Here is a 26,310-nt window from a genome sequence, read left to right as displayed (position 1 = left end):
CTTTGCCTCTATCACAAACTATGTGGCAGAAGATATTCCTCTGACATTATGTTTACAAACCATAGTGTCCCTGAGGATTTGTTTATTTTTCTTCTTGCTGTCCTTTTTTCTTGGTTGATGTTACTACTGCCCAAAGGGACATTCATAGGTCAATGCCCATTCACTTATTTGAATTGCTTGAATCTCATTTGACTTATATAGCAGGTTTCCATTTATCTGCTGTCTAGCTTTTCTTCAATGCCCATTCACTTATTTGAATTGCTTGAATCTCATTTGACTTATATAGCCGGTTTCCATTTATCTGCTGTCTAGCTTTTCTTCAATACCAAATTAAGCTTCACACAATTAGTTTTAGGTAGATGAGTAAGTGAAAATGAAACTTTGGTCTAAAGACAAAGGCATGGATTGCCTTGTTGAACACACAAGACATTTTTCAGGTGCTCATTCAGCCACATTAGGCCAACGTTTCTTGTTTAGCAATCCTATCCGTCCCTGAAAATGAAACAAATTAGAAAAGTAAATTGCTGCCTATTTAGATAAGATGGTAGCTCTCTTTATCTTGTAGTACCATTCTCAATGATGGCTTTGGTTCATGAGAATAAAAAGCCACACGAGTTGCTGCTACAAAGTCTATGGTCCACCTACTTGGGAAGTTCTTTATTGGCTTAGCTAGCGCACGACCCAGTCATCTTTTACTACTTGGTCTCTGCAGCATGTGGCGAAACATGTTTCTGGGAACAAAGGTGATAAAGACATCCCACCTTTGAGGAGTTGGACAGGATGGGGGTGGGGTTGTGATGGGATGCAAAAGCTGGCTTGTCCATGAAGAATGGTAGTACTAAATTTTTTTTGGTAGTTTAAGAGTGCAATATATTGATTTTGATAGTTTTAGATGCAAAAGTGTAGAACTCTTTAATAATTTGAGACTGTAAAGTGTGTTTTTCCATCTGTTATTCTTGGAACTGAGATTTGGTACTTCAAAAGCATTGCTGCCCCCTTATTCTCAGATGCATGGCTCACCAACAAACCTAATCAGAGAACCTGTAAAAGGTCAAAGTACTATTCATAACAGGTGGCAGAACCCACTTAATTATAACACTAATCATATCTTATAGTATTAGCATAAATAGCACTGTTCATCCGGGCCAGGTTTTTCCAGCCCGGTCCAGAACCCAGAAAATTGGATTCCAATTCCGGGTTTCGGCCCGGATCATATACTGGACGGAACCCGGGTTGCAAAACCCGGGTCAACCCGGACTAAACCCGGTACCCGGGTTTTTTAAAAATTCAAACTCAGCGTCAAAACGTTCATCAAAACGGTGTCGTTTTGACACAAGGGTTAAAAACCCCCCGCCCCCCTTCAGCTCTCTCTAAGGAATCCTAAACCTAACGTGATTAATCAAAAGTGAACTTGGGCACCCTTTTTTTTCCCTCTTTGAGCTATGTCCAAAGGGAGTTGTTGGGGTGGCTTTGTCATAGAAGTTAGCCTTTTATCTGGTTTGAACTTTGTGCTCTGCCAATCATCCCCTTTTGGAACCTATCCCTTCCCAAAATCATTAACAAACATTTTGTTATGATGACTATGAAAAGACCTGTTAACAAACAATTTGTTGGTAATATCTGGTGGTACCTGTTCTCAGCGTTTAATTTTGAAACCTACCATAATGGGCGACAAAAATTAGTTTCAAAATATGTTATAATTTTAAGAGTAAAAAGTTCCAACAAACTTCATGTAACTTTTAGATTAAAATTGAAGCCAATGTGTTCATGAAATCTATAGAACAATTTAGCAGTTTTTTCTACGTGGGGTGAACTTTTTCTTCATGCTTCTGATATAATACATGACAATCTAATACTGTACTGCTCTCAATAGACCAAAGATTGCCCTTTAGCTTTATCAATTTCTTCGCCAAACATTTTTAGGAAAATCTATGTATTCTCACAACTTCTTTATTACAACTACTTGCCACAAAGACAAAATATATAGAATGATCTGTTTGGATAGTGAGATGAGACGAGATAGTTTTAGATGAAAGTTGAAAGTTTAATAAAATATTATTAAAATATTATTTTTTAATATTATTATTGTTTTGAGATTTGAAAAAGTTGAATTATTTATTATATTTGGTATGAAAATTGAAGAAAGTTGTAATGATAAGATGAGATAAAATCGTTTCTGTATCCGAACGGGGACATAGTCTCTATTTGATGGAAAAGACATGCATTGAAATCCTTTGATTAGAGCACTTTCATTGGATTAGCTAAAGTTAAAGTATATTTTTGATAAATGAATTTAGTTTTTAACTATTCCATTCACATAAGTCACCACATTGGAATAACCATTTTTTTTATTATATGACAATAAAATAATAAAAGATGAATTTATCTTTGGCTATTCACATTAAATCTCTACATTGGATTATCTATTTATTCATGAGTAATTAATAATTTCAAAAATATTTTAATTTTTTTAATTATGAAATTATTTTATTTTATCATATTTTACTATTCATAATATTATATATTAATTAGTAATCATATTCTAATTAAATTATGGGTTAAAAATATAAACTAGAAAGACATTGATGGAGACCTCGGGAGAGAGAAACAAATGATATAAAATGAATTTGATGAATAAACAGTGTCTTTCAAATTTGGAAATTACTTTAGAAGTTACTGTAGCTATATTCCATTTGGAATATAACTATTACAATGTGATACATTTTATGATTTAATAGCTAAATTCTCATTAAGAGCACTCTCATTGTATTAGTTAAAAACTAAATTCATTGAATATTTAGCTATTAGAGAGCAAAATATACTCCCAATGGATTAACTAAATTTCAAATATTTGGAATTTAGCTACAGTGACTTTTAAAAGTTTTTCCAAATTTGAAGGTTAATGTACATACATCAAATACATATTTTATTAATTATTTATCTCTCCATTTCTTTTTATCATATATTTTATCATAATTGGTATATTAATTTGAGTTAATGATATATTAATTTAATAAGAATATGATTATTAATTAATATATAATAGGTAGAATAATAAAATATGATAAAATTAAATAAATTAATAATTAAAAAAATTAAATATTTTTGAAATGTATAATCTAATGTGGAGATTTGATGTGAATAACTAAAATCAAATTCATCTTATATTATTTTATTATTATATAATGAAAAAATAACTATTCCAATGTGAAGATTTATGTGAATAGAATAACCAAAAGTCAAATTTCTCTTACATTTATAAAAAATATCTTTTAATTTTGACTAATCCAACGAGAATGCTCTGATAAAGTTGAATCCATTATCCATAACCAAAATGTAAAGATTTGTTGTGCTATTCAACCTAAATTAGGATAGCAATTTGCATCCATTTAAATATTGCCAACAAAAGTTGCTTGAGTATCTGCAACATTCAAGTGAGAAACAATTGAGCATCAAGGGAATGTAACATACACAACATGTCCAACTTATATTTCAGTTAGCATTTGGTGTTGCCATTTCGTATTTATATATAAATAACTCTTTTTACAATCTTATTTAAAAAGATATTTTTATAAGTTAGAAAAATAAAAAATTGATTTATACAATTGGGGTGTGGGGGTGTGTAAATCTTGTACACTGGCCTTTTAAAAAAAGGATAAATATAAAATTCTTGTAATAATAACTCACATTTTTTTTTAAAGTGTAGTATGCAAATTATACTACTTAAGATTTTATATAATATTATTTTATAAAAATATATGTAATGTTAGAAATAGTTTTAGAATGTATAAGTCTGGTGTATTCATTTAAAAAAAATGAAATTTATTATTAAAAATTATTTTTTTATGTTGATTATAGATTTACTCACTTTTTTTAAAAGAAATGTAATTATTTTTTTAAAAATATATTTAATTTAAATCAAAAAAATAAAAATAATAAAAAAGTTACAAAGTGCCACGTCATTTTCTCCATTCCGCCATTAAAGGTCTCAATAATACCTCATAAATAGAAAACTACTGGTATATTCCCCCAAGTTTTACCTGGCATTACTAAAAGACCCCACCAGACTCCCAACTCCGAATTCGGAGCCACAAACCCAAAAGCCCATAACCATCTGGGCCACCACATAAACTACCTATTAAAAAAAAGGAAAATTATTCAGGTGTGCTGCGGTAAAAAAGAAAAAATAATAATAATTTGTACGGTGTGCTGCTGCTTTAGGCTATATTTAAATAGTAAAAATATTTAAAAAGTGTTGAGAATATTTATGAATAGTAATAAAAAAGTAATAATAAAATAATAAATAGTTGGTAAAAAATAATAAATAGTAAAAAAATATATAAAAAGTAATAATAAAATAAAGAATAATAACGAGAATATTTAAAGTATTCTTGATATCTAAATATAGTCTTATTCTAAAAAATAATGTCAAAAAATACGGGCAATCCGCCCGAAAAAAGGCACAGTGGTATAACCGGTAAATTTGGTGGAAAACAAGTGGTGAATTCCACATCCACCGTGCCCCCCCAACCACAATAGCATTCGCTTCATCAATCTTCCTCCGTCAATCAGCGAAACAACCTTCTCTCACTCTCACACTCACTGCTCCACCAGCAACGTTTCCACTGCATTTAGCCTTTCTCTCCTCCCTGTCTCCGCTCTCCCCTTCTATGCTCTCAATTTTGGCGAATCGCGTTCAGATCTGAAGCGGATCGCACCAGATCCGAGCAACAATGGAGGAGGCCTTGGAGCTTGCGCGTGCCAAGGACACCAAGGAGCGCATGGCCGGGGTGGAGCGGCTCCACGAGGTCCTCGAAGCTTCCAGGAAGAGCCTCACTGCCTCCGAGACCACGGCCCTGGTCGACTGCTGCATGGATCTCCTCAAGGACAACAACTTTAAGGTTTCTCAGGGCTCCCTCCAGGCCTTGGACTCCGCCGCCGTCCTCTCCGGAGACCACCTCAAGCTTCACTTCAACGCCCTCGTCCCCGCCGTCGTCGACCGCCTCGGCGACTCCAAACAGTCCGTCCGCGACGCCGCCCGACGCCTCTTGCTTACTCTAATGCAGGTACTACTCCTGGCTGCCTACATAGATACGTGTGCGCGTGAGATTGAGTTTTAAAGCAGTTCATGGTTGTTTGAGTGCAATTTGAGGCGATGTGGGCTCAAAAGGTGTTGGATATGATTGAATTTTTGTCATAAATTTGTTTGGTTATGATCAAATTAAAATAAATCTGTTTTAAGCCTGTTTAAGCAAAAATCCAATTCAAGTTTAGTCATTTTCGATTGCTACGCAATTTTTTGGAGTATGCCTTTTCCAATATTTATGGCAAGTTAAGCTAAGGCACACTTTTCCAAATAGCGTTAATTAGTTCAATCTCTGAAAAAGCATCAGTTCTGGAGGTTTCATAACATCAATGGATAAGCTAGCTCTAAGAATGTTTAATTTTAAACGGGCAAGATGTTTATTGCTAAAACATGGGGGCTTAATTGTGCTGTAGGTTTCTTCTCCAACGATAATTGTTGAAAGGGCAGGGTCTTATGCCTGGACGCACAGAAGCTGGAGGGTTCGAGAAGAGTTTGCGCGTACCGTCACATCTGCAATTGGTCTTTTTGCTGCTACCGAGCTTCCCCTTCAGCGGGCTATTCTTCCTCCGGTATAATCATTGACAACAATGCAGTCTTTTGTGTTTAGTCCGATTTTTCAGGGAAAGCAGACCATGTTTATAAATTCTTCAATTATCAGATTTTGCAGATGTTGAATGATCCAAATCCTGGTGTTAGAGAGGCAGCTATATTGTGTATTGAGGTTGGTCTTGTCCTTTGGTGTGCTTTGTTTTATATCAACTCTCGACTGGCCTTGCTTGTTTGCATTTTATATCAAACTGCTATTTCTATGAGCTCGATTTGCCACTTCTTAATACACAACTATAATTGCTGTAGCTTTTTTTTAATCTGGATGAAATTTAAATTTTCATCCTATAAATTTAAGGACTTGATTTTTCCTTTTCCACTTGAAATAGATATAATAGGTGGGGCAACTACTGGGGCAAATCTCAGTAAGATTTAGCTTCGACAGCTTCATCTTCAAGGGGCTACACTGTTTTTTTTCTAGATTCCATATGGCGGATCTCGTGAATGAAGTACTAAAAGAGCCTTAAATGAGTAAATGGTACTGAATTGACATTGCTTTCGATTGTAGAATCTTGCTCATAGCCTATGTTGAACTTTATCCTTATTAAAAAATTGAATTATAGCAATAGCAGATGCAGCTTAAAAGAATCTCAAAATGCTTGTCGAAGTGCTCACATTAATATTCAATGGAAATCCATCTGGGAGGAGTAAAGCCCCCCTTCTAAGAGCAGCTTTCTTTGTTTATTTGGCCACACTAGAGAAGATCCTTACTTTGGAAAACCTAGGAGGCATTTCGTGTTAATGGAGTGGTGTTGCATGTGTTGGAGTTGGAGGTATGGGGTAACCATGGATAATTTATTACTTCATTGTGAGATCTAGAACTATGTTGCATGCAGTTCTTGTCTTATTTGGATTAGATTGGGTGATGCATAGACTGGTGGTATATTTGTTAGCATGATGGGGAGGAAGATTTGAGAGTGATCAGCATAGTATCTCGTGGATAATGACCCCAATCTGTTTTATGTGATGCATATGGTGAGAAAGATACAATTGGAGCTTCGAGAACAGCACAAGGACAGTGGAGGAACTCAAAGATTTCTTTGCATTACATCTCATTAATAAAGTTATTTTTACCTAGATATAAAAAAAAGAGATTTCTTTGCATTACATTTTACCATTGGATAGCAGCTCATTTATGTTATTCTAACTTTAATGTCCAGAAGTTTCTTGACCTTCTTGTAAGGTGTACGTGGTGTTTACCCTAAAAAGGGGTGAAATGTATGTATACTATTCAAACCACTGCCCTTATTTCATTACACCAACATTTTTAGTTGTTTATGGCTGGTTTGAAGTTCATCGTATTTGGTATCAACCACTAACTCTTGACTTGCATGATCTTCAAACATTATGTGCTCTCAAACCAAATCCTTACTCAGGGACACATCTCCTCTAAAACCATCTTGTTTCTTCCTTCTTTGCTATCCTAAACCAATCTATTTTCCTAGAATACCATGAAACTTCTCTAACTGTTAGCTGCTAAATCACCTATCAAACCAGCCATAAAACTGATTTAATGTCCAGAATTTCTCCCTGTCTCAGCCGCCATTTTTTCTGAGTTTACCACACTATATTAAAGAGGGCTAGGGGTTTTTATATTAATAATTTTATACTAATATCATATCAATATGTTAAATCCATTCTTGGATATTCTCTAGATAAGAGGAATGCCTTAAGAAGAAGAGGAGAACCAAGAATTGAAAAATCTACAAAGATTTAAGCATAGAAATTTCTAACTCTAGCAACAATATCTTGCAGTCTTCAAAGTTGCGGGTGTTACACTCCTTCCAAATACTCTACATTACGCATAAAGGAGCCATCCTCCATATGTTTATGCTCACATTACCTCCTAGTTTACCTCCTATGCCCCATTAACTCCACTACCTGTTGGGGCATCACCCAATCAATCCCTAAAAGGTGAAAGATTATATCCACAAAGCTCTAGCCACTTCTCCACTCTTCTTGCACATACACCAATCTATCACCATTCTACGCCTCCTCCTGGTTATTCATTATTAAAATATTCCTTAGAGCTAATCGTCCATACAAAGAAAGCCAGTCTTGAGGGAGACTTGTTCCACCATGTGATTTCTTCCAAGGAAAGGACCGTGGAGCTTCTAGGTTCAGAATGTCATAGAATGAGTTAACCTCAAATTGCCTTCTTCTGAAGTTGATCCAGCCCATTTTATCCTCGCCAATTCCCCTCAACTTAGTAGAGTAGAGAATATTGAAAAGCAAAAAACTGATTCCACTTCTCAATCCTGCACTAATCGATTCCACTTCCCTCAACCACCAAAACTGCAAACCTTCAAAACCTTAGATCCTTTCCCGCACAAAAACAAAACCCAAGATCATTGCTTTTCCTATCCTAAAACCATCACAAGTATATCTACATTTCTCTTACTTGTCCTACATCACTTCGGTGTTTGAGGTTAAATGCTTAGATTTAGGTGCCAATAGTGTCTCTTTGTGGAGTATATCGGGTGATGCCTAGGACAGTTAAGAAGGTGCTTACTTGTTGGTAAGGGTGGATGGTAAAAATAATGGTTTGGCAATTCTACAGTCTATTATGACGAGAATGTAATAAATGGATGTTTAATGGAAGGCAAGATGCTGTTGTATGTGTATACATGTTAACTTGATGTGTTGCATTAAATGATAAGGAAATCTATGTTTCTGAAGGTTAATGCCATATTAGTCTGAGCTCAGACACTCCAAACGTTTTATCTTCAATTTGCCTTTTACCAATAAAAAAAAAAAGATGGATGTGATGGACCGTAGACAAATTAGTCTGAGCTTTTCTGTTTGTTTGTTTGTAGGAGATGTATACACAGGCTGGGTCTCAATTCCGTGACGAACTTCAGCGGCACCATCTTCCTGCATCCATGGTGAATTTCTAACTAAGGATGCTTCCATCTTAGTTTGCTGTCTCCTTTCCTTCATATTTTATATCTTGCATGGCATGTTTTGGCTACTTTTTCTGCCCAATTTTAGATAATGCTATATTCAATAAAGGTTTAGGTGTAAGATTAGTTGTTGCTTTACATTTTTAACCATGAAAGTGGGCTATTATGTATTTTAAGGGGAAATACAATTTTCCCACTCTCTAACCTAACATGCGTTTTGCTTATGTTTACTTATATATAAAATAAAAACTACCATGGGTTTTGCAATGCACACCCTAAATTACAAAAACCCACACATTGCATCCTCCAACTGTCATAAAATTGTAATGTGCACCCTCTACTAACATCCAACCATCAAGATTATGTCATGTTACCTATTTTTCATTCATTCATCTGCAGCTGGTGGTAGTTTGAGGGTACATACAATATGTCACTTTTTTGTAGTTTAGCATACATATTGAAAACATGTGTTAATTAGAGGGTGCAAGATGTATTCTCCCCATCTGTTGATCATTAGCTTATGATACAAAATGTAACTGTAGGTAAAAGATATCAATGCCAGGCTAGAAAGAATAGAACCACAAATTCGCTCTTCAGATGGGATTACAGGTAATTTTGCTGCTGTAGAGATTAAATCAGCAAGCCTTAATCCAAAGAGAAGTAGTCCAAAGGCCAAGAGTTCATCAAGGGAGATGTCTCTGTTTGGAGGTTAGGATCCTTTTACCTCAGATATTGTGAATACTCTGCTTTTATATTGTATGATAAATGATATTCTGGCACTTCTACTTATGTAGATACTGTAGTAGAATATTTTTTTCTTTTCAAATCATGGTCAGAACAGTATTATTTTCAAATTACATCTCTCAAAAATAGTTTGTCTGCATCTTTGGTAGTAGTGGTTATATTGTTTCTTTTTAGAGAAGATGATGGAATCTTTTTTTTTTTATTGGTAAACAATAAATTCATTTATGAAAATGATATGCATAATCCATGTACATGGGACATATAAAAGAGCGATACCTAGGCATGATTGGTGGTTGTTACAAGAAAGTCATGTATACTCAAACCATTAAAGCCTAATACAATTGTCCAATGGAATGAAGTGTTGAAAAAGAAAATTCTTAGCTCATCCATTGACCACTCGTGATCTTCGAAATTTCTTTCATTCATTTCCCTCCAAAGACACAATTATAGGCAAATGGGGACTATCTTCCATTTTGCTGCGAATTGTTGATTGCCATGTAGACCTCTCCAATTTGCGAGGAAATCAGCCAGCCTCCATAGCATCACCAAAGCTAATTCCGCTCTAGCAAAGAAAGTATTCCATAGGGTCGTGGCTACCTCATAGTGAAGTAGTGGATGGTCAATGGTCTCCCCACTCTATTTGCACATACGATACCAAAAAAGCTACTTGTAGGGGTGCCTTAGGCCATGTTTGGCAACTAAAACTATTGCTAAAGGTACAAACATTTTTCCAGTAAAATGATTTTATTCCCAAATACAACGACATTAAAACTCATCAAAATGTACCAAAACTCCCAAAACTCAAAATACCATCCTCAATCCAAACATGCTCTTAGTCTTCGAAATACTCTTCCAAGGGAATGTGTTTGAATTTTGGATAACTAGGGAATGATAGTTACCCTTATACGACTGCCACTTAGAAATGTGTATGGTGAGAGAAGTTCCTCACCTTGGATAATCTAAAGGTATGTCATATGAGAACTTCCACGCAAAGAGAGCACATCTGAGCCCGTGAGCCCTAAGTGTGTGGTGGCTCCGTTGGCCGCGCCGTCGACACAGAGTCGCAGGCGTTCAACGACTTTGCTGGGAGTACCCGACATCAAGATCCGTTTGTCTCGTGAGCCCTAAGTGCGTGGTGTCGCAGCCCAAACACCTGACGGCCCAATTGGCAGCCCAAACACACTCGTGAGCCCTAAGATTCGATGGTGACTGACGACTCTTTTGGTAGTACTCCGACGTCGAGATCTTCTCCAGTGACGACTCATTGGGCCTTTCATGGAGTTAAATTACAGATCTAGGAGTTCAGATCCGCAGCTATCTCTCTCGTCGCTGGGAGTTCAGATCTGCAGTGCTCTCTCTCTCTCTCTCTCTCTCTCTTCTTGTTGAGGCTAGGGGTGTATGGAGTTCGGTCCGGACCAGAAACACCGACCAGACCGAACCATTCGGTTCGGACCAAACTCTAGATTGGTCGGTCTCGGTCCCATAAATTGTGGACCGAAAAAATTCGGTCCGGTACCAGGGTTTATAAATTTTGGACCGACCAAACTCCTATATATATTTTAAAAATATTTTTAATAATTTAATATATTATTTTAATATAATAATTATATAAGTTAATGTTATAATTTTCACCTAATTTATTATCATTGACCATATAAAATATATTTTTAATGAGTTAGTTACATAATTCACATTAATAATTCAATTAATTTTAATTTAGTAATTTAAATAAATTCTTTTTATTAATTTATTTAAAAAAAAAGAAGAAAAAAAAATAAAAAATAATTGGGCTGGACCAACTGGAGCAGACCGGACTGATAGCTACCGGTTTGGTCCTGTCCCTGTGGATGTTCGGTCTAGTCCAGGGAAAATGATGGACCAAAAATTTTGGTCCATCATTTTCCCCAGACTGGACCGGACCGATTTACATCCCTAGTTGAGGCAACGAAGAGGAATGGAGCTTGGAGCCTTTGCATTTGAAACCGAAGGTCTGAGAAGGCTTTTGAGCTTTCACCAGAAACATGGGGGTCCTCAATAAATATTGTGGAGAAGAGCAAAAGGGTTTGGAGGCCTGTAGTTATGGGTCGTAGTGGTATAGAGTGGCTGGTGGCTATGGTGGGAGTAGTGTTATAGGCGGAGAAAAACTTGGAATTCACAAAATACTTGCGTGAAGGTAGCAAAGTCTTCGTGGCTCAATGAGGCTCCAATGTACATGGCAAATACCTGACTGTTACCGAATATGGTGGAGGAGGCAAGCAGAGTGATCTAGTCATTCTGGAAGGGTATGAAAGGCTAGGTTGGGAAATTTTTTTTGTCAAGTTAAGTAGAGCCACTGCTATGTTTTTATCCATTCTCGATGATGGATCACGGTGGGAAAGCCAGGAGAAGACATCCGGTCATTAGAACATTAATTTGGAGGTGAAACAAACAGACCCAAGCACAACCGTGGTGGTGAGACTATCATATGCGACAGCTCTTAAGAAGGGTCATGCTTTGGCTACTCAATTTGATTCCACGGGCAAGAAGGGGAACTGAGAAAGTGGCATGGAGCCCTTGCAGACCATGCAAGGTCAGAACCAACAGAAGGAGTCTGACTATGGAAATATGGTTGAACGAGTGATGCTTAGTACATTAAAGGATATGAAAAACCAACTTGTCGAATTGGAGGCATCAGTTGCTTTTTTATCGACGAAAATAGACTTGCTTTCAACTGGAGGTAACAAGGTTGTAAGGCCCAATAAGAGGGAATCCAAGATAGGCTCGAATTCGTTAACATTAGATATAAGAAAACAGAAAGTCGGGTTCGGCCTAGTCCCTATAATCAGATCTAGAAGAGTGTGGAGGGTTAAAAGGAAAACAAGGTCATTCAAAGTGGGTTCTATGTTGGGTATCGGCGTAGAGATAGCCGAAATGGAATGCCCTTTGCCACGTGTTAGCGTTCTCCCTGACGAAACAATGGTACCCTCACCAGAGCTGAGTGTAATTTTGAGGCTTGAGGGATATGTAGGGTCTATCGAAGTGGCACAGAATAGATTGTCGGGGGGTGACGCATCTCCAGTTCTCACTGAAGAAACGACAACACCCATGTCAGAGGTGGAAATTTGTGGGTTTGCCGCTAACCCAATACCTCCAATGGTGACCATGGCCTCACCACTCATGACAAAGAGAACCAATTTGTCGGTATCTCTTCAAGCATCTTGTGACAATAACAAGGGTGCTGTTGAGGAGGTACAACATTTGAATGCAGGGGATGGTGTGGAGGAAATTTTGGGTTTGTCGTTGGTGCCTTGCGAAGAGGAATGTTTAGGGCCTAGTGTACAGTTGGGAGTTGAGTGTGGGGAAGTTGTTGTCCCCTTGATATCTCTTCCTCCGTTAGCTGGTTCATCATCAGATTGGGTTCTGCAAAAGGTTCATGAAATACAGCACAATGTGTGGATTACATGTGGAGGATTTGACGACCAATTCACTACTATTAAGGCAAGTCACCTACTTGAAACAAATTCAAGATTTAAGAAGAGCAGGGAGTTAAAGCGTCTTACTTGGGCAATCAACTACGACACTAAGGGATGTAGTTCAAGTTGAGGGAGGACTAGAGGGAGGGCATGAAGCCTTCCTCCGTCCTTGTAGGTAGGGGTGCAGTATTAGTTTCAGGTGTAGTATGTAGAATGTAGTTTCTAAGGGAGTTTCGGGTGGTGTCTTAGTTTTGTGGAAACAAGGGGTTGGGGTGGTTACAGTTGCTTTGCTGCGGGGAGGAGCGTTTTGTCCCAATCGGGCTTGGTGTATATTGAATGGACTTTCTGGTCATTAGGGGTACTCTATTATGGGCTAGGTGTTCTCTCTTGTATACACCCAGTTTACTTGATTATGCTTATTGATATTAATAAATCTTTACTTATAAAAAAAAAAAAAAAAAAAAAATCCTTTCTTAGGAGGATTGCTTCGCTCACCCGCCATGTTTTGAGTTGCAAAGTCTCCAGTTGCCTTTGAAGTATCTTGGCCTCCCTTTGGGGCCACCTCACAAATCCAAGGCTATTTGGGATGGGATTATAGAGAAGATTGAGGGCTTGTTTGGGGAGTGAGATGAGATGCGAATTTTGTGAATAGTAGTGAGATAGTTTGAATTGAGTATTTTTTGGGTTTTGGGAAATGAGAGAAAAAATTGAATAAAAAATATTATAAAGTTAAAATATTGTAATAATATAGTTTTATAATATTATTTTTGTTTGGGGATTTGAAAAAGTTGGAATTGTTTTTTATTTTTTTTTTGAAAGATTGAAAAAGTTGTAATGATTAGTTTGAAAATTTTGTATTTGAATTATGTTTGGGAATGAGATGAAATGAGATAAGATGAGAATTTTGTGTTTCATCTAAGGCCCCAAACCTGCCCTGAATGTCGTTTGGCTGGTTGAAAAAAGATTTATTTGTCCAAAGGTGGTAGAATTACTCTAATCAAGAGCACCTTATCTAATATCCCAACCTATTTTTTCTCTTTTTCCTACAGGTGTAGCTAATAGAATGGAAAGGATATTTTGTGCTTTCTTGTGGGGTATGGAGAATGAGAAGAAATTCCATTTGCTTAAGTGGGATAAGATTTGCAATCTTCTTTCACTGGGTGGTTTGGAGATTAACAAATTGAAAACTTTCAATAAGGCACTTTTAGGGAAATGGTTGTGGATATATCATCAAGAAGGGGATGCTCTTTGGAGACTTGTTATTGAGGCCAAATATGGGAGTACTTGGGTTGGTTGGTGCTCCAATGAAGTAGGAGGGGCATATGGTGTGGGAGTGTGAAAATTCATTCGAAATGGATGGGAGGAGTTTTTCAGAAATTTCAGATTTGAGGTAGGTAGGGGAACCGGATCATTTTTTGGCATGACTTATGGTGTGAGGATGAGGCCTTGAAGAATGTTTACCCCTCTCTTCAGAATTGCTTTGAATAAAGATACCTCTGTGGCTGATTACATGGATAATTCTGCTGGATTTCTTCAGTGGTCAGTAAGCTTTATTAGAAACGTCCAAGATTGAGAAGTGGGGGACATGACTATTTTTACAGCTTGCTTTATGCTTTAAACATAAGTTTTGAAGGGGAGGATAGATTACTTTGGAATCAGCTTGGTAATAAGAAATTCTCGGTTAGATCTTTATACAAGGCTTTGGCATCACATTCTTCCACTGATTTTTTTCTTTGGAAAAATATTTGGAGATGCAAGGTGCCTCTTAAGGTGGCTTTCTTTGGGTGGTTGGCTTCTCACAGGAAAATTCTTACCATTGATAAGTTAAGAAAGCGTGGTTTCGTTGTAATGTATTGGTGCTTTATGTGCAAAAGATGGGGCAAATCGGCGGATCATCTTCTTCTTCATTGTGATGTGTCAAAGGCTTTGTGGGATGAGGTATTTGCTAAGGCGGGAATTGCTTGGGTGATGCTCACGAGGGTGGTGAACCTATTTGCATGTTGGAGAGGGCTTCTAGGTAATTGTCAAATAGCAATCGTTTGGAAGATGGTTCCTCTTTGTCATATGTGGTGTATTTGGAATGAGAGGAACGGGTTCTGTTTTGAGAATAGAGAACGATCGGTGGAAGGAATTAGAGCTTTCATTTTTCATACTTTGTTGCTTTGGCTTCGGTTATTGTATTGGATGGGAATAGTCTCAATGACTTTTGTAATGTTTTTCAAGGTTAGCTTGTAATTAGGTGTCTCTCTATGTGCACTTCTTGTGTATTTGGGTTATGCCTGATTACATTTATTAATAAATTTCTTACTTATAAAAAAAAAAAAAATTCCTTTCTTAGAAGGGTGCCAGAAGATCTTATCTACTTCTCCCACCCACTCTAGTAGATTTCTGGGTAGGCTTCCTTGAGAACCCCGTCACCATACCATAGGTCATGCCAAAATTTGATTCTAGACCTGTCAACCACTACAAGACGAGTGTGTCTAGAGAAAATCTCCTATCCTCTTCTTATATGCTCCCATAGCTCCACCCCATGCGACCCCCATGTGGTCCATTCACCTCATTTGAACATCATCCTACAAAGCTTGTATTCAATATTTTGTGATGGTAAACAAACTATTTTTGATAGTTGTGATTGTAAGCAATTTTTTTTTTTTTTTTTTGATAAATAAAAATATTATATATATATATATCAATAGGAGTAACCAAGTACATTGGACGTATACAAGAAAACACTTGGCCCATACTAGAGAGCTCCTAAAGACCCATAAAGCCCGTGACCAATGCATGTGACCAATTTAGACGTGGAAAGATGAAACTGACAATCATAGCATTGCAGGTTCACCCAAACCTTTAGGGGTTGGCTCAAGTGGTAAAAAGCCTTGGGCTTGGGGGTACTTCCCTAGGTCTAAGGTTCAAATCCCCTTGGGTGCAAACAATCTCTAGGGGCCATCGGACTGGGGGGTTTTTCCCTTGAATTACCTGAGGTGCACTTGCAGGAAACTTGTCGAGGGCCTGTACACCCCCGAGATTAGTCGGGACATTGTTCGCGGACATCCAGTGCCAATAAAAAAAAAAAAAAAGCATTGCAAGGTCACCTTAGTTGGAACTGGAGTTTAATGGTCCTTGCAGTTATGGCCCTTAGAAGATGTTCTTTTCATATTTGCAAAATGTCGGATGGGCTTGTACTTTTCCTTCTTAGATTTTCTTTGTTCAATACTGATTTTTTTACAAGTAAAAACAAAAGAAAATAACAATTCTGACCTGTTGGATTCAAACCAGTGACCTAAGGAAATATTATGAATTTTTCTGGCCAAATATTATGTTTTTGATGGAAATACTGAATTTTCACCCTAGCATTTGTGTTCCTTGCTACCGTAGAGGTGGATTGTAACTGTTTGGAATTTTTATATCATATATTCAACCATATCTCAATGTATGCATCAATGAATTGTTGATGGCTGCCATTTTTTTCCAGATTTACTATTGATGTTAGATCATCTGTAATTTTTTTTGCTTTGTTCTTTTTGTTGCTATATGAAAGATGTTGAATCATATGTGAAGCATATGGGCATTTCTAAAAAAATTAATTATGTGCAATTATTACCGTGAGCATAATTTCTGTGCAGCAGAAGGAGATATTACAGAAAAACCTATAGAACCTATTAAAGTGTACTCAGAGAAGGAGCTAATACGGGAAATTGAGAAAATTGCTTCTATCCTTGTACCAGAAAAAGACTGGTCTATTCGGATAGCTGCAATGCAGAAAGTTGAAGGCCTTGTTTCTGGAGGTTGGTTTACCCTCCTCTTTGTCTCTTTGCTTGCACATTTGTCTGTGCATCTGTTTGAACATTTTCTATGCTCCTAAAGTGATATGTTCTGTCAATCATTTAGATTCCCAGAGTGTTGATTAATTAAAGAATGTTTATTATTTGTCATCATTATTTCATTCGATGAATAAAAATGTCTTTCTTACTTATAAAAAAAAAAAATAATAATTTGTCATCATTAATTTGTTTCTCCATCAGGTGCTGCTGACTATCCATGCTTCCGGGGACTCTTGAAGCAACTTGTTGGCCCTCTAAGCACACAATTATCTGATCGAAGGTCCAGCATAGTGAAGCAGGTATGTTGGCATTTTCTTGTATTGTAGGTGCTGGTTAGTATGTTCCTTCCCCTCCACTTTAAGTATGTTTTCCTGCTCACCCTTTTCTTTTCAGGAGATTTGAATCGAAGTTGCTGTTTCTTATCTATGAGTGTTGGTTGCTTAATGTTGTTCATAATTGTTTTTGTTATTTCAAGTGGAATGCCTTTTGATTTTTACTGTTCACTAAAGTGTGTTTTGAATTTTTGAACATATTGCTGGAACTCAAATTTGAGTTTAAGTTCCGGAACTAAAAATCTCTACTTCCCATTGATACTTTGTTGCTATCCATGCCTTGTTGGGATATATCTTTTGATTGGCACTAGCTACTGCATAAATAAATTCCAAGGGGGGAAAAACTGTATTTTGTATGCTAAAATATGCATTAAGAAGGGAACATCCGTACTACCTTGTATCTGTATCTAGTTCCTAACTAGGTGTATTCTCTTGTATGCTTCCTGTGTACTTGGGCCATGCCTATTTTAATATCAATAGAATATCTTTTTACTTATATAAAAAAAGAAGGGAACATCTGTACTATTCTAATTCCATGGCCGTTGTCTTGGTGAAATTTCAGAAGGAAGAACCAAATTTTTGGTCATACTACAGTATGAAAAAAGACTGAAAAATTGCACTACAACCAAGTAGCACCTCTATTCCAATCCATATCTGTTTCCTCCATCCCTCTTAAAATCTTTGTGGTTGTATGTAGCTCTTGTATATTTATTTCCCTCGAATTCATCCTTTCTAGGCATGCCATCTATTATGCTTTTTGTCGAAGGAGCTGTTGGGAGATTTTGAGGCATGTGCTGAGATGTTCATTCCAGTAAGTTCAACTTGTTCTTCCTGACTATAGCAATCTTAATATGATGAAAGTTTTGTAATAATCTTATGATACAATAAACAGGTTCTTTTCAAGCTGGTTGTGATCACCGTACTCGTAATTTCAGAGTCTTCAGATAACTGCATAAAAACGGTAGTGCCCAACTCTTTTTTTTTTTTTTTCATTGTTATTTTGTATTTTCTTCTTTCATCTGAACCTTTTTGCTTTACAGATGTTGCGTAATTGTAAAGTTGCCCGTGTGCTCCCTCGTATAGCTGATTCTGCAAAAAATGACCGTAGTGCAATACTTCGTGCAAGGTATGGCTAACCATTTTTTAAAATCTTATATAATATAGCTGTGTATGTGTCATGGTTCACTCACTTTTATTATTCTTTTGTATGGTAGGTGTTGTGAATATGCACTATTGATATTGGAATATTGGGCTGATGCTCCTGAAATACAGCGATCAGCTGATCTCTATGAAGATTTTATAAGGTGTTGTGTCGCAGATGCAATGAGTGAGGTACTTATGGTTGGAGTTCTTATAATTTTGCTATGTTCCAGTGACTTAGATGTGCATTTTGCATGGTTTTTGGGTTGGCATGCATGATTGGTTATTGAAACGATCTAGAGAAAGCGCTCACCACATTTACACCATAACCCCAAAAGACTAGTCAAATTTGAATCTTCCCTAGAATCAGTTATGAAGTCCAGTTTCACTTAGTGAGTGGCCAATGTGGGACTTAGCACCCATGACTACCTTTTCTATCACCTCACCCACTCTATGTGGGTTATTCATATTCCCACTGTGGGACTGGTGTGGCAGTTATGGTCGCCTTGCGAACCCAGATATGTGTTGGTCACAGTTATGGTTGCTCTTCTAGCCTACTCATTAGTAGTTTCAATGGAACTTTGCATGCATAAGCTGAAGGTTATGGCCTTATGCCGCCTCCTGTTCTTCAATCTTTCTGATTCTTTGAGCTTCCAATCATCCTTCTCCTTTTAAGATCGTCTGAATGCTTTGATTTGAGGGCTTATTTGCTTCTTTTTCAGTCAAGTGCACCTCTCTCTCTCTCTCTCTCTCTCTCTGTTTTTGTTTTAACCGTGTTTTTATATTATTTAAGGAGATTTGGAATGAGTATTACCTAGTGTTTAGTGGTGAATCATGTTTGTTTGATTTTTTTGGGCACCTTCTGCTTTCTATAATTGAATGTTAACTTTCAAATTGTAGCGAAGAAGTCACTTTGTCTTACATACTCATTCCAAATACCCTTAAATGTGTATAAACATGCTACATTAAAAAATATATAGTTATCCAAATAATTCCCGGAGAAGGTAATCATAAATGCTAAATGTATTCAACTTTGCAGGTACGATCAACTGCAAGAATGTGCTACAGAATGTTTGCAAAAACTTGGCCTGAGCGTTCCCGGCGCTTATTTTCATTGTTCGATCCTGTCATTCAAAGGGTAAATGTTTATTTTCCCCTTGGGGATGTTTCTGCTTGATTTCTTTGGTAAAATGCCATTGCTTGAAATGTATCTTTTTGCTCAGATAATAAACGAAGAGGATGGAGGCATGCATAGGCGACATGCTTCTCCTTCCATCCGTGATAGAGCTGCACTAACTCCATTTACCTCTCAATCATCTGCTCCCTCGAATCTACCTGGGTATGGAACTTCTGCTATTGTTGCAATGGACAGAAGTTCAAGTATACAGTCAGGGACGTCTGTGTCTTCTGGACTACTTCTGTCACAAGCAAAGTCACATAGTAAAGGTAGTGAACGGAGTCTTGAAAGTGTTTTGCATGCTAGCAAACAGAAGGTCACTGCCATCGAGAGCATGCTTAGAGGTTTGGATTTGTCGGAGAGACATAATTCTTCAACACTCCGATCATCAAGTTTGGATCTAGGTACCAAATGACTCTGCTTACTAATATTTTTCTTTCATTCCAAAATTGTTGTCAAGTCTGTATGAACTCATGCGATGATGCAGTATAATATAGTTAATGTTTGAACAGCTTGTGAGTGGTAAATTTTTCTTTTATTGCCCCTAGTGCAGGAGTTGACCCTCCATCATCTCGTGATCCACCGTTCCCTCCTGCTGTCCCAGCTTCTAACCATACTTCAAGCTCTTTAATGCCAGAGTCAACTGCCTCTGGTATCAGCAAAGGTGGTAACCGAAATGGCGGCTTAGTTTTGTCTGACATCATAACCCAAATTCAAGCTTCTAAAGTTTCTGGTAAAGTGTCATCTCGAAATAACGTGGCAAATGATCCTTTGCCGGCATTTTCATCATACTCAGCTAAGAGGGCTTCTGAAGAGAATAATGACGTGAGGGAGGCTAGGCGATTTATGAATCCCAACATTGACAGGCAGCACGTGGATACGCCGTACAAAGATGGGAACTTTAGGGAATCGCAGAACAGTTATGTTCCCAATTTTCAGAGGCCGCTTTTAAGAAAGCATGTTGCTGGACGGATGTCTGCAGGCAGGAGAAAGAGTTTCGATGACAGCCAGCTGTCACTTGGGGAGATGTCAAATTATGTAGATGGTCCAGCTTCACTTAGTGATGCTCTGAGTGAAGGACTCAGTACAAGTTCTGATTGGTCTGCTAGGGTTGCTGCTTTCAATTATCTTCGGTCTATGCTGCAGCAAGGCCCAAAAGGTATTCAAGAAGTAATCCAGAATTTCGAGAAGGTAATGAAGTTGTTTTTCCAGCACTTGGATGATCCCCACCATAAAGTTGCACAGGCTGCTCTCTCAGCACTTGCAGATATTATTCCATCTTGCCGGAAGCCGTTTGAGAGTTACGTTGAAAGGATCTTACCTCATGTTTTCTCACGGTTGATTGACCCAAAAGAGTTAGTTAGGCAAGCATGCGCTACAACTTTGGAAATTGTAAGCAAAACTTACAGTATAGATTCTCTTCTACCGGCTTTGCTCCGGTCACTAGATGAACAGCGATCACCAAAGGCCAAATTAGCTGTTATTGATTTTGCTATCAGTTCCTTTAATAAGCATGCAATGAATTCTGAAGGCTATAGCAATTCTGGTATTCTCAAGTTATGGCTTGCTAAATTGACTCCTTTGGTCCATGATAAGAACACTAAGCTTAAGGAAGCAGCTATTACATGCATTATATCTGTTTACTCCCACTTTGATTCAACAGCAGTCCTGAATTTTATACATAGTTTGTCAGTTGAAGAGCAAAATTCCTTGAGACGATCTCTTAAACAGTACACTCCTCGCATTGAAGTGGACCTAATGAACTCTTTGCAGAACAAGAAAGAGCGACAACGATCTAAATCTTCTTATGATCCATCTGATATTGTTGGAACATCCTCTGAAGAAGGATATGTTGGTGCATCAAAGAAGAGTCATCTCTACAGTAGGTATTTGGCTGGTTCCATTGATAGTGATGGTGGGAGGAAGTGGGGTTCTACCGGAAATATTGGTCAAGCAGTTTTTGATGAAACTCACGAGAACCTTTGTCAGAGTTTTGATAGCGGTTCTAATGCTGATGTTCTTGGTTCCAAAACCAAGGAGCTATCTTACACAGTCAATGCTACTGGTCAGAATGTGGGCTCTTGGTCAAGCCATGTAGAAAATGTTGACAATAATGTTAATGTGGAAGGTTTGTCTACTCGTCCGGACAATAATGGTCTGATGAGATCAGACTACTTGGGGAATGCAGATTTCTTGAGCCATGCCAATGAAGCTCCAACAGAGTTTGACCTTAACCATTATAAACCAAAAGCTGTTGATATTAGTGGTGTGCCAGACACAGAACTAAGCATTCCTCAAATTCTTCATCTGGTGAGTCCTGTGATATCTGAAGTGTGAAACTTTTCATTAGTTTTTTCGCAGAAAGATTTCCTTCAGCATCTTTTCATGTTGATTATATAACTTTAAGAAGATTTCACTAGTGGTGAAGGTTACGTTTGTTTTTATTTAGATAAGTAATGGGAATAATGAGAGCCCTACGGCAAGTAAGCGCGATGCTCTTCAGCAATTAACCGTAGCTTCCATGGCTAATGATCACTCAATTTGGACTAAGGTATACTCAATTTTTTCATGCTTTCATGCGATTATGGTGCACTTCATAAGTTAATGCATGCTAGTGTGTGTACCCATTTATTTATTTTTGATTGGTAATCATAAATTTCATTGATAATATCAATAGGCATAGTCCATGTACATGGGTCGTATACAGGAGAAACACCTAATTAGAATTAGGAGTGTACCCATTTGTTATTAGAATGAAAGCGAGATTGGATGATAATCTCCTTGTGATCAGGCAGAAGAAATTGTATTCTCAGATGAATTTCATGTGTCTCGAATTAATCCACTTTCTTGTTCTAGTAAGGTTTGGAGCCTTTATTATAGTATCTTTTTGGTTGGAAATTGAAATTAATTATCTATAGTAGGCTATTACTTATAAATCTAATCTACTTTAGAACACTCTACTCTCCCTGCCAATATGTATCCTGTTCTATTCAATATTACTATCCTGAGAAGACCTTGTTTCTTGGTCATAATTGAGCAACTTAATTTATTAAGCATTATTTCTTAATAGTACTTCTGAACTTATTCTGCGGAACAGTTAATTCAACCATTTTGGCAGTAACTAACAACTAGAAATATTCTAGAATAAGGTTTATTCTAGAAATAGTCTTGATATACTATCATGTTTAATGGGGTTTATTTATTATCTTTTTATTAGATAAATAGCATTGAATTTGTCAAGCGGTTTACTTGTGTGATGCTCAGCCAAGCACATGCGGCCATATTGCTTCATTTTGTTATCCATTATTTTACCTTTTAGTTGTAGCATAGTTGTAGAGTTGGCTGTACTTTTATGTGAACTATCTCTGTGGTTGTGAAGAACAGAACTTAAGGTATCATGTCAGCTTTAACTTAGCATTTAGCAACATCTTAAGATATATGTAATTTGATGTCAGTGGTTGTTTTATTGTGTATTTGCAGTACTTCAATCAGATTCTGACAGTTGTGCTTGAGGTGTCAGATGATTCTGACTCCTCAATTCGGGAACTTTCTCTTTCATTGATTATTGAGATGCTTAAAAACCAGGTTTGTCACACACACACTGATTCTTTGCTGTATGATGTTCATATTATTTTAAATTTTAAGTATCTTTACATTTTCTTTTTTCCTGCTGACGGGTATCTCATACTTAAATGAGTGCGTTCATCCCCTATTTTCTTCTTTGTGGTTTCATGTTTCCAGAAAGAAGCAATGGAAGATTCTGTTGAGATAGTGATTGAGAAGCTGCTTCATGTTACGACGGATATTGTTCCAAAAGTAACTAATTTCTGTTGAAATATTTCATTTTCTCTGCACTTGCTTACTTTTCCAAATCTTATTCTTTCCATTTCAAATTCAGGTTTCAAATGAAGCAGAGCACTGCTTGACTATTGTATTGTCTCAGTATGATCCTTTCCGATGTTTAAGTGTAAGTGGATTGGAAACCCTCTCTCTCTCTCTCTCTCTCTCTCTCTCTCTCTCATTTCGTTCATCTCCACCACTCCAACAACAAAAAGAAAGAGTGTTGACCTGTACTTTATGGAATCATAATAGAGATGCTCTCATTTAATGACGTTGCAGGTTATTGTTCCTTTATTGGTTACTGAAGATGAGAAAACTCTTGTTACTTGCATAAACTGTTTGACCAAGGTATTCCCTGGAACATCCAGTCATTTGATTTTGTATCTCAATAGGTAATTCGTTTTAATTGTAGACCTATAGAAGTTTTCTAATGCATGCGGACTTCCTGTCTATTCAATTGAGGAATCAAGTGACCTTTTTTTTTGCACCGTTTATCTTTTAGTTCTTTTGCAATTTTTATCTACACTTTTGTTAAGACTCTTTGTTTTCTTTTCAGCTTGTGGGTCGGCTTTCACAAGAGGAGCTGATGGCTCAGTTAACCTCATTTTTGCCTGCTCTTTTTGAAGCGTTTGGAAATCAGAGTGCAGATGTTCGCAAGGTACCATATTTTTTTTATCTGCACTTGAGAATATGCATTGATGCACTATATCTGTGTGCTTGAAATGAGAGAAGTGGAGTAAAAAATATAAATCACGTGGCATGTATCATACTTAGCCCCAGAACTGAGCCTATTTGGTGAGAAATGGAAGTGTTCACATACAATATTTAATGAACATTGTTCAAACTAATCACTACACAAATTCAGTTGACCATATTTCTATTTTATGCTTCTCAAATCTTGTCAATTATCAATGTACAACTTTTATCAAAGTTGTCATATATGCACTTGTACTTCAATCTTCAAAGTGCTAGTCATATATGCACTTGTACTTCAAAGTCACTAATCAATGTAACAGTTGAAGGTCCTTGGATAGTAAAGGCCTCGTTTGTTTTCACAACTATTTTGATCTTATTTCATCTTATCTCATCTCATCATTACAACTTTCTCAAATTCCCACACAAAATAAAATAAACAATTCAACTTTTTCAAATCTCACGTGGCATGTATCATACTTAGCCCCAGAACTGAGCTATTTGGTGAGAAATGGAAGTGGTCACATACAATATTTAATGAACATCGTTCGAACTAATCACTACACAAATTCAGTTGACCATACTTCTATTTTATGCTTCTCAAATCTTGTCCATTAGCAATGTAATGACCCAAGGGAAAGTGCTAGTCATATATGCACTTGTACTTCAAAGTCACTAATCAATGTAACAGTTGAAGGTCCTTGGATTGTAAAGGCCTCGTTTGTTTTCACCACCATTTTCATCTCATCTCATCTCATCGTTACAACTTTTTTAAATTTCCACACAAAATAAAATAAACAATTCAACTTTTTGAAATCTCAAAACAAAAATAATATTAAAAAAATATATTCTAATAATATTTTATTCAACTTTTAACTTTAATCTCAATTCATTTCATCTCATCTGCGAAAACAAATGTCAATGTGAGACTTGACACTCAATGCACCTTTTTATACTTGTTCAAATTTATCACATTTCACACGATATATTGAAGTGAATTCTGAAAATGAGAAAATAACTTGGTACCTAATAGAAAATAACTTATAAAGCTCTCAACATGTTCATCAATGGAAGTCATTCTACCCTCCCCCTCCCAATATCTGGTCTAATTCTAACTGTCTTTTCTTTTTTTCTTAATCTTGGGTGGTACAGACTGTTGTTTTCTGTCTAGTGGATATTTATATCATGCTTGGAAAATCATTCTTGCCATACTTGGAGGGGCTCAACAGCACACAACTGCGGTTGGTTACAATATATGCTAATCGAATCTCACAAGCTAGGACAGGCACTGCAGTAGATGCTAGTCTTGATAGCTGAGTTTGATTTTAAAGGATATTGTTGGTCATGGGTGTTAGCTTATTCATTGTTGTGTATTTTGTATATTGTGTGAAATGCATTGCATAGGTGGGCTCTCTTTGTTTTTCCCCTTTTTTGATTCCTATTATTATTTTCTTTTGTTTTATTTGTTTGTATGGTTTCTGGAGGAACAGTGCTTTTGGTGTGGTAGCAAATATTGCATTGTATTATGGTGCCGATATTGTAATATAAATTCTTAGAACATATCTATGATATGGAGAAGAAGGTTTTGGAAGAAAATCTCCTACTTTAATGCTCGCATTTTAGATTTGTCTTGGTGGTGTGCTCATACATGCATGAACCAAGGTAACCGAAATCTGACGTGCATTAGTAAACACTGGGTGGTTGTTGGAATCCCTTCAAAGAAGTTAACAAAATCATTAGTTAGTCTGTCTTATGCTGGAAAATTTCACCTCTCGACCCAAATTCCATTTCAAATTCTCCAATGGGATTTGTAGTTAAGAGTGCGGCTCACCCAATCTTGAGACCCCCACATTTGACCAATTTACAGCCCCAAATATGCCATTGTCTAGTACTTGAGTTCATTTGACGGGGCTTCTGCCTACTGACAGTATACCATTATTGTATCCGTCTTGTGTTCTTCTCAGCCATCTTTTCCAACCAAAATAATGTCGTTTAAATTTGGATCCATAGCTCCCAATCGTCGCCAGAAACTAGTCTGCAAAGGACTAGAGAATGCCTAAATTAGAGGGTCCTATTTCTGTTTGACTGGGCCACCTAAACAACTAACTAAAGTAGGGTGTAGGCAGTCCGGGTTTGGACAAAGTTTTGAAGTTAACGTATATATATCGATTTTGAAATTTTAAGAATTGATACATGCTGATTCACCACCACTGAAACCAAAACTTTTGGTTTTTCTAGTTTTCGGTCTGGTTCAGTCCTTTTTTCTATTTATTGTTTACACATGTTGAACTACATAAGTTTAGTATTATAATTTTTTCAACACTAAATTTAATTGTTAAAATTTAGTATTTATTATTAATAATTACTAATACATTGGTATCTAATTATACTAGTATAGTATAAGTAGTGTCTAAGTTATTATTAAGATTAACTTATTAGTTATAAGATTAATAGACGTGAATAAAATGTTATATTCATTAGTAATTTAGCATATAATGTAATATAAAAGATTA

General features: G+C 36.8%; 1 protein-coding gene across 2 annotated transcripts; it reads left to right on the top strand.

Moving 5' to 3' along the window:
* The first annotated feature begins 4,535 nt into the window (after positions 1–4,535).
* LOC121253042 (CLIP-associated protein-like) lies at positions 4,536–25,393 on the top strand. 2 transcript variants are annotated; one of them, XM_041152936.1, is made up of 21 exons: positions 4,536–5,066; positions 5,500–5,655; positions 5,745–5,807; positions 8,509–8,577; positions 9,138–9,303; positions 16,421–16,579; positions 16,817–16,914; positions 17,684–17,758; positions 17,840–17,908; positions 17,988–18,073; positions 18,162–18,279; positions 19,127–19,225; positions 19,311–19,668; positions 19,818–21,574; positions 21,714–21,815; positions 22,745–22,849; positions 23,006–23,080; positions 23,163–23,231; positions 23,384–23,452; positions 23,661–23,762; positions 24,950–25,393. In XM_041152936.1, exons 1-21 carry the CDS (start codon positions 4,734–4,736, stop codon positions 25,112–25,114), a joined length of 4,293 nt encoding a protein of 1,430 aa, XP_041008870.1. In that variant the 5' UTR covers positions 4,536–4,733; the 3' UTR covers positions 25,115–25,393. The 2 variants fall into 2 exon arrangements, with proteins under 2 accessions (XP_041008870.1, XP_041008869.1); XM_041152935.1 differs by having other exon boundaries at positions 16,418–16,579.
* The last annotated feature ends 917 nt before the right edge of the window (positions 25,394–26,310 follow it).

This window comes from Juglans microcarpa x Juglans regia, chromosome 2S, assembly GCF_004785595.1.
Source record: "Juglans microcarpa x Juglans regia isolate MS1-56 chromosome 2S, Jm3101_v1.0, whole genome shotgun sequence".
Classification (NCBI taxonomy): Eukaryota; Viridiplantae; Streptophyta; class Magnoliopsida; order Fagales; family Juglandaceae; genus Juglans; species Juglans microcarpa x Juglans regia.
Note: the sequence above shows the minus strand (reverse complement) of the source record. Positions and strands in the feature narration are given on the sequence as shown.